This window comes from Amblyomma americanum, chromosome 2 (assembly GCF_052857255.1).
Source record: "Amblyomma americanum isolate KBUSLIRL-KWMA chromosome 2, ASM5285725v1, whole genome shotgun sequence".
Lineage (NCBI taxonomy): Eukaryota > Metazoa > Arthropoda > Arachnida > Ixodida > Ixodidae > Amblyomma > Amblyomma americanum.
Genome location: NC_135498.1, coordinates 82,079,969 through 82,097,102, shown reverse-complemented (window position 1 = coordinate 82,097,102; position 17,134 = coordinate 82,079,969). Strand labels below are relative to the sequence as shown.

The 17,134-nt window shown below is 47.2% G+C and overlaps 1 protein-coding gene across 1 annotated transcript; it reads right to left on the bottom strand.

Moving 5' to 3' along the window:
• Nucleotides 1–1,690: 1,690 nt before the first annotated feature.
• LOC144119829 (uncharacterized) lies at nucleotides 1,691–9,920 on the bottom strand. Its single transcript, XM_077652359.1, has 8 exons — nucleotides 9,883–9,920; nucleotides 8,708–8,845; nucleotides 7,881–8,125; nucleotides 6,175–6,269; nucleotides 4,517–4,631; nucleotides 3,717–3,875; nucleotides 2,718–2,837; nucleotides 1,691–2,009 (listed from the first exon to the last, which is right to left on the bottom strand). The coding sequence occupies exons 2-8, from the start codon at nucleotides 8,799–8,801 to the stop codon at nucleotides 1,863–1,865; spliced, it is 975 nt and encodes a 324-aa protein (XP_077508485.1). The 5' UTR covers nucleotides 8,802–8,845; nucleotides 9,883–9,920; the 3' UTR covers nucleotides 1,691–1,862.
• Nucleotides 9,921–17,134: the final 7,214 nt, after the last annotated feature.

Below are 17,134 nucleotides of genomic sequence, written 5' to 3'. Positions count from 1 at the left end.
TGGGCAGGTAGTGATGACGCTACAAGGTCACGTGACTTATATGGGTCCACTTGCCTCCAAGGTTGCTCTCTGGGGACCGCCATCCAAAGCCATTCCGGTTATTTTTCGCTCACAGCGCCGACGCCGACAACACTGACGCCGGATTTTCTGGAGAACGGGGCCTTTAACGACCTCGAGTTTATGCTTACATATACAAGAACACAACCACTCCTGACGACAGCCTGCAGTCAGGATACGCGCTGACATACTTAACGAAACCTACCTTCAAGTTGCTGGCTTATGGGATCTCCATGAATTCAAAGCTAGGTATTATCCATTAAATTTAGAATATATTCTTTGTGATTATCATGGCGATCTCTAAGGAAGAACTACAACACTTGCATCTTGACCGAAAATGCGTACTATGAACGCGACGCTCGTGAAGGGCCGCATGATCGAGTTGTGTCGATTGTTGTTATCGATATTATACTCTTGAAACTGTGATGTGCGCACTAAATGGTCCGCTGCTTCCGAAGACAGGACGTCCTAGCATTCAGTCGTAAATACAGGGTGTTAAGAACACGAACTTCAAACTTCATGAAAGTATTTTTCTCAACACGAAGTCCACGGACAGGTTGTCTTACGGAAGTGCGCTACAATTGGAGAAGCCTCAGTACGCTCAAGTTATCAGCAGTATTGGTTATAGATTTACTACAAAGTTCTTTTCTGTGTCATTTTGTACAGGTAACTTTATACACACTTCTAAAATATTCTATTCTTGAAGAAAAAAAGAGATAACCTTCGTCCGCATTCCACAGCAGCGTAGTCGTTGGATTCCCTCATGTTTTCCCGCGCTTCATACTTCTTGCATTCACATATTTAAGCGCGAAAAAATCCTTGCGAGTGCGAGGGGATGTTAGTCGACAGCGTGAGAGGATGTAAGTAGACGTGAGCCACTAAGAGTGTGAGGAGGAAGCATAAACTCCCCAAAAATACTCATAAGGAGATAAAACTCTTATGGCCAGCGATTACGGTTCCAGGCATAAGTGACACCGTGAGCATGACCGTTGTATGGGAGGGCCGTATTTGGGTAAACATTTTTGCATCGTTGAGATCTGGTTGCCAGAACACGCAGTGGTGTTTTACTGGACAGGTGCTGTTGTGTCTGCATGCGGAGCTTGTTTGAAGGTGTGCAAGGTATTCTCAATACTGACACAATTCTCAATACTGACGTGTGCTGCAGTTTAAAACGTTGATATGACAGGAGTTGGCCAGAATGGGCACTGAAAAACAGCTGAGAGCTAGGAAATAGGAAGCAAATAAAAAACAACTGCCTATTTGCTTTTAATAGAGAGCGGTGCTTTAAAGCTGAGCAGGTGATAATATAGAGCCGACCAACTACGAATATACATGAACCAATTATTTTCTCGCTGAATAGTGGACACCATATTTACCTTAACCACAAAGTGGGAAAAAAATTTCCACTCGATCAGCATTCGTGTACAGAGATCATTAGATAAGAGAACATGCATTACGGGCGACTAGATAGTCCACAGGTTCAACAGCCGCATTCAGTACTCAGTTCAATTACAGAGATGCAGGACATGAATACTGCACTGAAAGCGCGGCGGAATATAAAAGTGAAAGATACATCTTTCTTCCCGCCTCGTAGAACATCTCCGTCTTCCGCAGTGTTTCTTAATGGCGAAAAGGCGATCGAAACTCGCACATCGCGATAAAAAAAATTGAAAAAATGAGTCGCATGTGCGTGGAAAAGATAGAAAGTCATTGGGCGCTTAAGTCAAAGAAAGAAAAAGATATGACGGCGCTCTGATCAAGTCGGAAGCGGTGCTGTGGTGGGCATGCAGGAAGGCGGGGCTCTGCTAGGCCGTGCCGTTGATGACCAGCCTGTGCAGCCTGCGTAGTACTGGTGCGGGGCCACCGCCACACAACTGCCGGTGGTCGTCCAGCTCGGCGTGGTAAACGGCCAGGCACATGCGCGGCCCTTCGCGCTGACGGGCGAGGGTGGCCTGGGAAGAGAGCACCGTGCACAGCAGTGTGAAAAGTGAAGTGCGGGGAGGCGTGAAGGCCTTGCTATATCACGAGCATAAACGAAAGAAGCCAATGGCGGTTTGTCACAAGCGTAAGCATGGTGGCATAATCTACGCCTGACTTCGGTCTTAAGTCAATCTGTCGCTGCAGAACATGCAACGATAAATATCTCTTGCGAAGCTCAGACACAATCAGTGACTGCGTCTGATTTGCTTGCCGTACTTTGGTGGGCATTTTTTTGCGTTTTCGCAACTACTTGTGTTTTCCAGTACCTTTGTTGTCTGCGCTACCAAACGCCGCTTCCTTCGATCTTATTGATGTGTTGCACCTAAAAATTCCTATCGCACTGCTGCTCAATTTGTTTAAATGCTTTTTATTCACACCGCTATGGCATTGCTGGAGAGAACTTTTACTGCATAATATTTTCCTGATTTTAACGAGAGAGAAATTTAGTGGATATTTACGCATATATTTATGCGTGCGTATAAGCTAGCCAGGACACTTCAGTCAACACGATTTGCGACAATGCTCGCGTCATGAAGCTACGTACACAACTCATTTTTTTCTACTCTGTAAGGTGATAAAATAAGACTTTTCAATTTCAATAATATTTCTTATTCAAAATGAGCGGTCCCCTTCCTCTCCTTTATCAATGGGCCTTTGGACGTGGAACATAAACCACGTACCTTGCGTGCGAGGGACCAGTCATCGTCGAAGGCGACCCACGTGTGCTTCGAGTGCTCCATGGCGTAGAAAGAAAGCGTGCGCAGGTCTTCGAAGCGCCGCACTGAGAAGCGATTGCATACCTGCACAGAGACGACGGGCCTTAGTTGCGAGCATCAAACAAAATGTTGTAACCTTATTCCTGCGGATCGTGAGTATCGTGAAAAGGCGGGGAAGATTTAAAACGACGAATCTCTAACCATTACAGATACAAATCCCATGAAAGGAAGCAACAACCTCCTTTAATCTCCGCAGTAAGTGCCACCTGTTTAGGCATTTGAACACGACCACTTGTTCCAGATAATTAGATGATCCAAGTGGTTAACAAATGATAGGCACGTTTGAATAAACATTTGAATCGCCCTAATGCCATTAGTGTACTGCAAGCCGCAGAAACATGACCTCGATATCCAGACTGGATACGCACGCTAGAATAAACATTCGAACGTGCCTATCTACCTATCTGGATATCGAGGTCTTGTTTCTTCGGCGTGCAGTGCACTAATGACATTAGGGCGAATCAGGACAATAACAGAGCAGGCATATAGTGGACCAGCTTGCAGATGCGCGTCTCAGTGGCGAGGTGAGGGCGCAGCCATGCCACTGCGCAGGCGCGGATAGCATCTAGCTCCACCGGCACATGTCCACGGAAGTACGTAGCGTCTTTGATAAAACGAAACCAGGCAGTGGAGTTTACTTCTCATCCCTAAATCGCTGGTCTTACGGCACCTTCAAAAGGCCAAAGGTTCCAGAAAGGTGAGAACGTTAGTTCTTGCCTTACACAGATTTAGAGCCCAAGGACTGTCAAAAGTGCTCCGCTACAGGGGTAAGAGACGAATCCCGTTACTTGATTACGTTTGGCAAGACCGGTACTTCTCCGTTATGTGAAACTCCATTGTTCTCACATATCATGGCCATCTCGAAGCAGCCGCCTATGGAGAGGCTCTTTTGCACGTGCTCACTTCGGAGAGGGATATCTCCAGCGGACCAGTCAGCGCGTCGTCCCCGAAGCTGAGACCCATGTGGTAGCGGAAGAGCAGGCCGCCCAGCGCAAAGGTCAGGCACCACTCCTGGCCGTCCAGGGGCTTGCGCAGCAGCGAGATCTTCTCAAGCTCCTGCAGCTGTTCGCACCGAGTGCTGCTGTTAGCGCCAGTTAGGCCCACCAATTTAGAGATGCGCACACTATTATGAACAGTGGTTGCTGTGGTTACGTGCGGTTACGTGGTTACTGCTGAGGTGTTAAAAGCGTACCCTGGTTATATGTTAAGCTAATAGTTCAGAAGGTCATTACAGAATTGAGATCTGCTAGTTCAAGATACTTTTCAACCACTGCATCAACGCAAATGACGGGATATAGAAGACCCGACTGAACGATCGCAGTTCCTGCTTTGCTACGTATACTGTCTTCGACGCTCCTGCAAGGACCCCCTCGGCAGGCACCAGCCTGTAAGGTACCTAGTCTTGAGAGTAGTCAATGAATTCCGCTTTAGAAATTTTGAGACGAACTAATAAAGTCAGAAAAGTTATCCTAGATAAGAAAATATAGTGCACTGCTGCTGGTAAGTTATGAGATCACTTGTAGACCAAATCCCATCCCGTGCATCCCGTGGGATGCGCGATGGGCTTCTCTACCATCTTGGGCGACCTAAAGGCCTTGACCTTTAAGGAGAACACCTTCAAGAAGCGCGGACCCTTAAAAGAAGCGCTGCGTGCTCTTGAAAAGTTATTAGAAGTATTTCGCCGAGCTAAACTTGTAGCATACCAAAAAGAGCTCGGCCATGTGGGCGCCTATGTATCGCTGGTACGGGTTGGGCGCCCTCAGCACCTTGCTGCTGAGTTCGTGGTTTTCGGTGCGGAACACCACCACGTCGGGGCAGCTGCGCATTAATGGGATCCAACAGTTACCACACACACAAAAAAAAAACTGAGTGGAGCACGCAAATATTACGCGACAGCGTGAGGTTCCCTCCTGCAGAAAATTTGGAGTCGTTTGCGGCGTGAGCGAAAACTCCGGATTGGTCGAGAAGGTGGCTACGTCACACTTGGAGAGGCGGATTTTAAAAGTGATTGAAACATTATAAAACTGGTGATCGAAAGGTCGCAACATGACTCAAGCCTCATTGCGACATGTAAGTATACCGGGTGTTTTAGAGCAAAAGTTCTACTCTCGTACCAAGCTGATGGTCATCTGGCTATGAAATTTGACCTTTAAGCCAGGAGGAGCGGAGGCTTGGCTCTGACGTCATGCCACGTGACTCGCCACGCCTCGCCACAGCTGCATATGCAGAGCCAACAGCGCTCTTGAAACTGCCGGAAATCGCGTGACATGCCGTTTGCTATACTAAAGCGTGTAGCGTGTGCTTACTTAAAAGAGCTTTCACTCGTCTTAGTAGGTTCAGTCGGGCTTGACCAAAGCTAATTTTTTGGAAGGTCGGAATGAAAAAAAAAAGAATAGATGTTTTGAGGCAAATTTAAGACAAGATTTTTTCGGCATATCATTTATCCTGCTGGCGGACATCAAAAAACTGACGAATCATGTTAAGTAGTGAAGTGATTAACAAAATTCGAATAGTTGCAAGTTTTTCGGCCCCGGTTTCGTGCGGGCGCAACTATTGAAGTCATCAATCGACTAGCCAGTGAATTTAACATAGAAGTCGCAATGGTACCTTCACCAGAGAAAAATATCAATGAATTGGATATCAATGAATTGGATATAAAACACTTGTGTGCTCATCACTGTTCTAAATTAATAATAATAATTGTTTTTTGGGGGGGGGGAGGAAATGGCGCAGTATCTGTCTCATATATCGTTGGACACCTGAACCGCGCCGTAAGGAAAGGGATAAAGGAGGGAGTGAAAGAAGAAAGGAAGTAATAGGCGCCGTAGTGGAGGGCTCCGGAATAATTTCGACCACCTGGGGATCTTTAACGTGCACTGACATCGCACAGCACACGGGCGCCTTAGCGTTGTTCTAAATTGCTGCACAAGCCTTTTGTGAGAATGAAGAGAAGGAGGTCTGGACGCTCTTGAGACGTGTAGAAAAACAGTTTGAATACACACGAAATAACAAGCCTACGGACTTACATGTGCCCTATCGTTCTTACTTCTCCACAGTTCTCGAGCTGGAAGAGCAAACCCTGTTGCGTGAACACTTTCCAGAAAGGTCTGCCTGCCAGGCAGGCTCTGTTTAACTAGGACGGCCAAACAAATTTATACACCGTGTCACAAAAGCATCTCCACAAGGAGAAAATAGCTTCACAGACTTAAAAGCAGGTATGCCTATAAAGAGAAGGATGGATTAAATAGAAAAACGGGCAGTGAGCAGGCCCACTGGAAGGCTGCGGTTTACTAGCGTTACATAGCGACTTGTTGCGTTTTTTACTCGCCACCCCTCCGCTTAGCGGCTTGATCGCACGTACTCGACCAGTTTCTCCATGTTGCCGTTGTTCGCCAGGAGTGGGCCGTAGCGAAGCCGCAGGAACATGGTGGAATCCGCGTCGGTCCTCTTCATCTCCTAAAGACAGGATAGATTATAATGAGGGAATCTCAGCACCACTCAACACTAACCACCGGTCGTTTAATGCTCGTGCAGGATGGAAAAATGAGCTAGAAGCGACGTTTGATTTACACTCCGGTTTAGCAACAACGCTGAGCACATCTCTAATTTTCCTTATAGTGCCAAACTACCTACGCGGCCTCTCACGCTATGGAGAAAAATTGAAGCCTAAGTAAACTTGTAGGATTGTCATTTACTATCTGTTTTCAGAGAAAAGTGCGACAAGGGCTTTATTACGCGGCTTCGAGCCGCTGTGTTCACGGCCTATCTCTTGTTTTTTGGGTGTTCAAAATGGCGAGCAAAATAAACGTGGATGTCAGCGCAACTGATTGGCTAGTTCCAGAGCCAGCTTGAAGCCTGAAGACCGGAGCACCCTTACAAATTGGCTACACTATACAGTGCGGGTTAACTTTTCCAAGCGCCTTGGGCAAGAAATTTCGCTCATTCATGCATTAAAATTTACAATCTGGCGTCGCTTTAAATGGTAGCAAAATTCGTGGAGGCGTAACATTGTTTTGTTTACTTTATGCCTCACCTTCTACAAGCTACATGTGCACTTAGCTTACCACAACTAAGTGCAGATGTACAGTGCGTCGACATAGTTGCTGGAGCGTGCTTTTTCGTCTCAATAAAAGCTGTGTCAGTGCAAAAACCAGTACCAATAAGTTGCCTATCGTCTAATGATCCAAAGAAAATAAAAATGTTTCCATATCCTAAATATCCTCGCTCGTTGGCATAACCTACATGTGCTTTAAATGTTTAACGTTTACAGTGTCTCTCTAAAAAGCTTCAGAGACGGCATGATTAGCACTACAGAGCCAAGTAAACAAACGATTATACTTTATGGGTTACTGTGGTTTCATGTTCCAAAGCGACTCAGGCTACAAGATACGCCATAGTGAAACTGTTCTTTAGATGTTACACCTGGCGTCGAAAAAGCGCTAAATATCGGTTATATGTACGTTTCCATTTGAAACGGGCAGGAAGTCAGTTTACAATAAGCACATATATGCATAATAAAGTGAAGAAAACAGAAAATCACGCATTCACTTCTGACTTCACAAGCAGTAACCACATCATTGCCCTTAAGTGCTCGCGTTGAGAAAATGCCATGTCGCTTACTTCGTCACATCTTTCACATTTTCGAATGCGATATGATGCAGGTCGACCTATATAACTTTCCAGCAAAGGAAACCTTGAGCAACGACAGACGTGCATCTGTACTTCGTCACCGTAGATATAGCGTCATTCGGCTGGCGGGTTTGGCCTGTACTACTGGCGGCACAGATCCTCAGGATACGTCTCGAGCAGCAGCACAAGATCACATTTCGGTTAGAGGGTGGCTCGATGCTAAACTTGTGGGCACGAAAGTCGGGCCTAGATGCTGTAATATGTGCTAGTGAAATGAGGTGATGGCTCTGATATATGTCATCTAAGGGGTATATTGCTTTTCGCACATCCTGGAGACTTTGGCCCCCGTTAGAGGACGGCAACCTCACCGACTTGCACGGATTCTGAGTCATGCTGTTGACAGCCACAGAGATTCGAATGCAGCGCTCGCCCACTCACCTTGCAGGCCGCCTGCAGCCTTGCGAGGACCTCCTCGTTGAGGGCGATGGCCGGAGACAAACGCACCTCGACGCCGTGCAGGCTGGCGTTGTTGACGAGGCGCGCCATGGCACGGCCCAGCCGGTGCCAGCTCAGGAGGCTCGGGAGCCGCTCCCAAAGCGGAGCCAGCGGCATCGAGGCCAGCAGCTGCGGGGACAGCGAGCCCGGAGTGCCCAGTGCGCGGAACGCCTCGAAGTTCGCGCTATCTGCAATGCAAAGTTCCGTCCTCAAAAGCCTTTTCTACGGCAGCTACACGCAAAGTCTGCAATGCGGATGCCAGTTTCGGAAGATGAGGCCAAGGACGATTAATATACAGGGGGTTTCATGCAAGACTTTACACAATTTAAAAATAAAAAAGGCTTTTTGAGCTAGAAGAGCGCTTTTGTCAGCGGTGTAGTACATCAGAATACAGCTAAGATGTGGCAACGAGCAGGCTGGTTAACGAATATTGGAAAGTTAACTTTGGATGTTGGATAAGAGTGGATGTTGAGACATCACCACCGGAGCCCGCCTAACTTTTTCCGGGAATGCGGCGTGTATCAATATACCTTGGATACTACTTCACGCCAAACGGCATGCTGTTGCAATAATAAAAAAAAAGAGAATGACCATTCGGATCTCTGATGGTCGTCACACGCTAACCGTGCGTTCTGGCGAAACAACCATTACCATTTCCTCGCTTCAACATAAGTGCGGTAAGATCGCCCGTTGGGGCTGCCGGGAGAAAAAAGAACAGCATTTCAATATGACCATGCTCGTGGCGGCACTGTTCTCGTGGACATACACACCGGCAGGTAATAGCGTGTACTCGACGCCGTCGCTGAGTATGTCCATGTCCCCGGTGTAGATAATGTGCGAGCAGAGGCTGGACAGCTCGGCCATGCCGGACAGCCGGGACACGCCGCACACCAGCGTCGGGGGAACGACTGCGTCGACCCGTATAGAGGGTGAGACTCAGCATCAGACCCTAGGGGGCGTCTCATTGAGTTAATACTCTGGTACCTCGATGCAAGCGCCTCCGCTTAGTTGGAAGACGCCATTTTGTTTCACAAGGACATCGAAGGCCTCTGATATGCACGTGACACTTCTGCATTTTTTACCTTATATAAATAGTCTTTCAATGCATAGCAGCTGTATTGGACGATCTCGTGGCTCAGAAAGACATAAATTCCATCTCTCGAATTATTATTGAGTAGATGAAAATTGAGACTGCGGTTGAAAATGACATGGAAGTCGGCATGCCCTGAGCGGCGAAGCTTGGCACCGAGACATCCTACCACTGAAGCGTACACAGGCGAGGGAAATAGTCACAAAGTTCCCAACCCGACAACGTCACATGCAGAGAGAACCCACAAGTGATTCTGACGTTACTGCTTTTTCACCGACACTTGCGCTGTAAAAGTGAACTATGTAGAACCGGAATTGAATATTATTTTGTGGAAGCTGGTTCAATGTGAGCCGGTCAAGCTTATGCGAATTCCGATCCTTCTTTGTAGGTCGTTCTGCCGGTGCTCGTCAACTTCTTCACCGGCGTCTCGAATCCAGGTGCCGCATTTGAATTACTTAAATGATGGTGCTCATATAGAATCCTCTCTACACCTCTCTTTCAATGTAATATCGGCCTGAATCGAAGGCGTATAAATAACAAATAATGCATGCGCCCTGAAGGCTTCCATGTTCTCTTCACTTGAGCATTCAAATATCTTCCGCTAGCGCAAGGATGACTATGTTTTGGTAGATGGAGACTTCTCTCACAGCTTTATGCTTGTGACAGGTTTATTTTGCTTGCGATGAGGCCGACTACACCGTTGGCGGATAGCAGGTGCTTTGAGTAGAGTACCGGAAGGCTGTGCGAACAGTTCACCAGGAGACGGCAACCGTAACGAAAACGATTGAGGTGCTGTTGAGGCATTTAAATTGTGTCCCTTGGGCAACATTTGCAGCCGTGCAACAATTTACTTACAGCTGTCCGCGTTGAGCCTTCCTACAATAAGAAAGGAAGTTTTGTGTCAGTGAAAGAGATTGCTCTTAATTAACAAAAATGTATAAGAAAAAGACACCAAAATCACGCAGTTCCGCTAGTTTCGCACCTGCATTTTTCTGTAGGAAAACAGCGCAAAAAAAACACAGGACAAGAAAAACAGAGAGACTCGAATGCTGTCGTTGTCGAGTGCCAGTGCAGCCGGTTTCAAAACTCCATGAGAAGAGAGGCGCGCGGAAAACATCGAATGGCGCGGCGGCATTATATTTGTGTCTCCCCATAGAGAGCAATACTCACCCGGCCGGTTGACTCTGTGCAGGCGTACGACTAACACGTCTGCAAAAAAAAAAGCAGAAGTGGAACGCAATGTTTATAATGTAGTTATTGTTATTGTTGTCAGATATAAAAATGGTGACCAGTATTTCTGCCACCGTATTCAGACCCAGAGTAAAATATGATTGTTGGTGGGGCACCAGCCACTGGGAGCAAATAGACGAACATTCACAGCGTGTGCGAACCGCGTTTCAAAACACCGTCGGCAGATGTCACTGGCTTGATTCGGGTTACGTGCCTACAAAACTTCGCACGCGCAGCCTATCGCGCATCGCGCTCGAATATTACTCATATATTTTAGACTGCAAAGCCGCTTGTTAATGCCAAAGCATTTCTAGGCTAAGTCGACGGAGTCGTGTTACCAAAACGTGTCCGCAGCGATTGTGACGTTCTCAGAAGAGTGGGCATCAAACGAATCATTGTTATCGATAGGGGACAATGTGAGGATGATGCGCAAAAATATATATGTCAATAGTATGATTAGTTTGAAGGTCTATTAAAACGAAATACAAGTTAATCATAAGTTTCATCAAGTTAGTACAGTAGGAGGTCCCAAAGGAAAACTGTCTGGCGCGGACTTCGATATAGTGAGTAGACGGGAAAATAGCCATGGACGGCAAAATAGTGAAAAATAAGCAAAGAATTGAAAATAAAGTTTGAAATGGATAGAAATGTGTTTTATGAGTGATAATTAATCAAACAAAAAGTATGATTGACATAGATTGATTAGTTAATCAGAAGCAAACGTCAATGGAATCAAAGAGGGGTAAAGAGAGGCGACGAGTGTCGAGGAGGCGTCAATGCTTTCGCATTCCTGCAATGCGTGTAGCCGCAGTGCTCTCTAACGTTTCGTATGACTGAAAGAGTGCTGGGCACTCCAACTATCCAGATAAGCGTTATAGAGAAGAAGTAAAAGAAAGCAAAAGAAACAGGAAGTACTGCATGATGTAATTGGCTAATTTAAATAGCAACGATGCATTTTTATTTAGTCATGGAACGGCGTCCATGAGCGGAGCAGGTTTGGAAGGAGTTGAAATGATTGTTTCTGCGTGGCTGCCTTTTCTGTGGCCTAATTTGGATATCCATGTGCGTCATGCACTATGAGAGACTTTGGGGTTATTATTAGCTGCGCGGCGCAAGAGTGAACGATATGGAAATATGCACTGATATCTGGCTTCACTGGCAGCTTTGCAGGATTTGTTGTAAAAGATGATACCGGTAGTACCCAGTAGAGAAGTCCTTAGAAAAGGATCTTATTGAGAGGAGATAGATAGGAAATTCCAAACAGCAGCGATCAAGGTGCAGCAATGTCGGACTTACACAAGTTATACAAACATGTACGATACAAGGCCAAGCACGAATTCAGTATACCTAGTCGCGATCTCTTCCATGCATGTTGGTATATTGTGAGCGGTGTTTGCTGGCACGAAAATGCGGTGCTGATGCCATCAGGCATAACATTGTGTACTTGAGGTAGAATCCACGAGGTCATCTGTAAGTCGACCTAACAGCAGGTGCGACCTCTACGGTAGCGCTTTCGTGCACATTGTAAGGTGGTAAAGACCGTGCATAAATGGTGACGTAAGTCTCACTGTTCTGCTTGAACAAGTGGCGCGTAGAGGCCGCGAGACCAGCGAGCACGGCGAGCGTGATGACGAAACCGCAGAGGACGACCAGGACGTCGGCCACCGTCGGCGTGGGATGGCTGTTCGGACGACGGCGCTTCCTGCGCGGGCATGAAGATGCTCTCAAAGAAGGCTTCACATTGCGCAGTATCAGTCACTTGCACACCCCACTGCAGTTGCGACCCCCGGTGGTGCCTCAGGCAATGTAATGAATCTTTCTAGAGACTTCTTGTACGTTTTGTTTGAATAGAAACCTTTTCTTCATTCCCAGAGACTGAAGATGGCGCCAGTGCCGAAAGACTCCCGCAGCGACCTAACGTTAGCTTCCGCTTCATACGCAGCAACTCTGTACTTTTTGCCATTGTGGTACCGAAACAAGGATCTGCTGTTAGTATCACTGCCAAGGTTCTTCGAGTTTTTGAACGCAAGAGATAAAAAACGGTTCATAATGAGGGCAGAATATCTACAATGCAAAAGTCTCTTTCACCTAGGTAAGATGACCGTGTATACGGCTTTAGCGGTGACGAGCATGGTAACGGGCATTCTAAATGCAGCCACTTCCGTGGGTTCATATCGCATGGTTTAGTACAAGAGGAGACTAAAAACCAAAAAGAAACGATCCCTTAGAGCTACCGGTCGACTTTAACGTCAGGAAGATTATACACAGACAATGTTTAAGAGGGGCCAGGTGGATGAAGGTTTTTGTAGTTGCCCCTTACTGACCGAGATATTTAATTCAAATAGCTGTCTCTAAGATAACTGGTAACTCCAAAATAATTGCAACTGCGATTATCAGTTATGCAGTCCGCAAGCGTGTTGAAGAAGTCACTGCGCTTTTTACACTAGGCTCGGAGAGCTCCTCTGCTCCTCGCCGCTGCCTACAGCGCTGTAATCTTTACCAGAACAAGCTGTAAACAATATGTAGAAACACCATTCAGGAGGGTATTTAAGCCACTCAGGACACTGCATAATCGAACATCTTTAAGCTTAAGAATTGCATCCAAACCTCTGCTTGGCACCGATCTTGTGGCCCTTTGGTTCAGACGCATCGATCACGACGTGTTCGGGGACACCATCGCCGGCCTCGTCGGCGTGCCGCTGGTGATTGGCCGAGGGTTTCATGGCTCCTGAGCTGCCAGATGCCGCCGTCGAAGAAGCCCTAGACGCGCGACACGTGGCCTCGCCTAGCGCGTCGCCTTTGTTCCCGGCCACTAATCCAGGAGGAGGCAGTGGCGGGGACACATCTTGGCACGGGCTGGAGGCCCGAGAGTCGTCGGAGCAGGGCGCCGGTGACGAAGCCACCTCTGACGGAGAAGGCTTTAGCGAGGGAGGCTCAGCATTTGTCCCTGCGTGTACGACGAAAACAAAAAAGCACGGATGAATGCAGTTCGTGCGCTCATGGCTGTTTAGGTTTTTGATGTTACTTTTTATCCTTATTTACATCCTTATTTTATGCTTATTTACAAAGCAAGGAATAGAGAGCAAAGGGCCCTTTGACGCCTGGTTTCAAACGGTTCTTCTTAGAACCACGACATTAGTGGAGTGAATAAACTGGCGCAGGGAAGTTCACCATATGTAACATGCATCGGCACCTCTGGTCACTTTTCGCATTTGGGACGACAATGATTACTTTGCAGCGGTGCCAACTTCACGCCCGGAGTTTAGCTTCTCTAACACAAGTAAATTGTGGATGAAATTTCATTACTCTACCGACAGCTTGGGCAAAAATAAGGACGCAGGCCCACCCGGTTGCAGGGTCTGCTTGACGATCTCGCCCGTGTCGGCGTTCGTCACCACGACCTCCAGCGGGGCTCCGTGTTCCTCCTGCTGGAAGGGACCCTGTCTCAAGAGACGCTGCGCCTCCGCACGGTCGGCGTCCGCCACAACCGCCACCAAGGGGCCAGCTTCTGCGGATGAGAGAAAGGTCGCGTAAAACATTTCAATGTTTTCGTGCCAGCTTTGCTAAGCTCAAGTAGGGTGCTTCTCGCTACAGGCAACATTCCCGTTTGGTATAGTTGGTTCTCATTGCTGAAGCGAAAAGATTCACTAGGCTAGGTAAAGCAGTCGTCGCGTAGGCTGAAGAACGACCTTGAATGACCTTCAGCCCAAACTCGTTAGCCGTGAATGACCATAGTGGTACAGTAATGGTGTCGTACCCTTGACCTTGACCTATGACTTTTAGTCGACCTTTGACCTTTGACATTGTGTGACATTTGGGTCGACTGTTGACCTTAAGAACATCCGATGGGGTGATGTGAAGCCACGTGATGACATCCGATGGGGGTGCCGTAAGACAACGTGATACCACGTCATAGCCACGTGGTCGTGTAGATATCTATAGAACGGCTGTCGCGGGCGTGTAGCGGAGCTGCCATGGACGAGCCTCAGACGCTTAGTAAGCGTGCTTGCTTTTCGCTGAATTCCAGGTGATGGTTCGGGCTAGTGGGTATGCGTTATGATCCATAGCGCAGCAACAAAACAGGGGACAAACACAAGCGCTCCAGGGTTCCAGGGTTAGCCAAGTTAAGCCACTGCCAATTTGTAGGCTTTGAAGAAACATTGCGAAAAGATAGCGCCAGTCTGCCTCCAGCTCCCGTTTTGTCGTGAGTCTGCCATTAATTAGTCTCATTGTTCACCAGGACTTGTGTATTTAGATCATGTGTTTGTTCTGAGCTAAGGCTACTCAAAATAGAAACAGAAGAAAAAGAGAACTTGCGAACTAATGAATCAATTCTATACAATTTGTGCTCCAATCCAGTATTTTTATGGTTTTCGCTATTTCGAAAAGTTTAAAGCTGGCCAGAGTGCGTGCCCGACTGAAATTCCTGATCGAATATGCAACTCATTGCATTCGTTTTAGGTACACCCTGCACCTTGTGATTAGCCGAAGCAACGCCACGGACCGCAATCGCTCTTCGTAGTTGGCTCAAGGCAGTCTCATCTGCATATCTTCTGTCCAGGTGGCATTCCGGTCTTTCAAGTGTTATCTGATGACGTTATAACCACATCCTTGGCTTTCTGCCCCACAGTCTTCGTCTTGATACCCCTTGCATCAAATTATTAGCTTTCCAAGCTTTCGTCCGACCTTAATTATAATTCTCTTCAGAAACGTGGGAACCTCACCTGTCAAACCTCTCACTAACGCTTGAAGAAGTACAAAATAACGCTATTCGCTTCATTTATCGTGATTACATCATATTGTAGAAGTGTGTGTCCTCTAATATCCACAGCCTCCTTGTCTAACCTTGAAACGAGCAGAAAAATATCTCGATTATGCCTGTTTCATAAGTTTTACCATCAATATTTAGGAGCATAAATCATATCAGCAGCACATCGTTTCTTCAGTCGCCCTGACCACAACAAGACCGTGTATTCTACACCACTACACCCTGCAAGACCCTGAAAGAACTACATCTAATTTCCGATCGTTTTTTGTCAAATCATCTCGGGACTGGAACGATCTGCCGCAAGAAGCCGTACACCTTACGAAGCCCATCGAATTGGAGAAAAAGATCGAGACCATCATCTTGTTGTCTGCAATACCAATCCCTCATGTAATTCCCCATACCCGGGGTCTCTTTGTTATTTAGGTAATATAAATAAATAAATAAATAAATAAATAAATAAATAAATAAATAAATAAAAAAATAAAGCTGTGGTTCAACTACGGCTGAGCCTGGTTAGAAAGCGAGAGCTGTGGTGTATCACTGGATAGGAAGCGCGCCCAAACCGCCAGATGGCGGTTAAATTAATGGTTGGTCGCGAGAGGTTTGTCACCCAATGAACGCTGCGGCTATTGCTGCAGCGCAGCTGAGAGCCATACACGTCATTCGCCTACGGAATCCGAGATCGCTTGAGCGATCCCGGCGGTTTCATCTGGATCGTGGTTGCAGCTGCATTTTTATGACGACGATTGAGGAAAACCATGACTTTGCTAGCATATCGCATCACATTAAACAATTAATAACAATAATATCAATACAGCGCTCCTCATAACCGGGCCGCGGCCTCTAAACCTGAAGCTCCACCAGAAAAGAGTTCAATCAAGTCGAGTGCAGATTCCATCGAAAAGCATGCTCTTGTATTGAGCGCACAGAGGTGAAAAGAACCAGCCTTAGTTTATAGCCACAGTACTCATAAAATTAAAAATGAAAAGTTCTGTGCATCAACCAATAAGCTGCGCTTAAGTTACTGCACCAAGTTGTTTAAAATAGACAATGCTTACTACGAGAGGTCTCAAAAAATTAGCTGCGGTTTAACTACTGCTGAAACTGGTTAAAAAGCGAAAGCTTTGGCGTATTGGGCAAGTAGACGGGGCTTGGCATCTGTAACGTTGAGTGCGTTCCGCACAATGAATAGGCAGGGGCCCCACCCTGGCAATTAAATTAGTGGTTGATCGCGAGAGGCTGGTCACCCAATGAACGCAGCGGCCTATTGCTGCAGTGACGCGTGTATGGCACAACGTTGTCAGCGCTAATGCATGCAGCCCACATATCTCTCTCCCCACCGCCGCGTACCTCAAAGCGCTACTGAGGCGTCCGCTGCCACAGGTGGCCTGTCATGCGCCTTCCTTTCCTCATAATAATCGGAGTTTAGATCGTTGTCAACGCTAAGGCCAGTGAACACAAAGAACGCCGACGGTCTACAGCTTCAGTGCCTGCTACATTAACGTGAATGCGGACGCATGCAGCGCACATCTGTCACTACCGCCACGTAGCCTAAAGCGCGACTGAGGTGTCCACCGCCCTAATGGGCTAGTTATACGCCTTTCCTTTGATTTCGAAGAAAATTGGATTGGTTTTTGAAGCGAGACCCGCCGCGGTGGCTCAGTGGTTAGGGCGCTCGACTACTGATCCGGAGTTCCCGGGTTCGAACCCGACCGCGGCGGCTGCGTTTTTATGGAGGAAAAACGCTAAGGCGCCCGTGTGCTGTGCGATGTCAGTGCACGTTAAAGATCCCCAGGTGGTCGAAATTATTCCGGAGCCCTCCACTACGGCACCTATTCTTCCTTTCTTCTTTCGCTCCCTCCTTTATCCCTTCCCTTACGGCGCGGTTCAGGTGTCCTAAGATATATGAGACAGATACTGCGCCATTTCCTTTCCCCAAAAACCAATTATTATTATTATTTTTTGAAGCGAGAAGCTTCACTACGCCAGCTTTTCGAGCCGTCAGCGGGGCCGCAAGCTTCACCTTGAATGTAGCTAGAGGTCACGGCGGCCGCAAGTTTCACTTTGAATGTAGGTAGAGGTCAAATCATGAGCACAACTGGTGGTAGT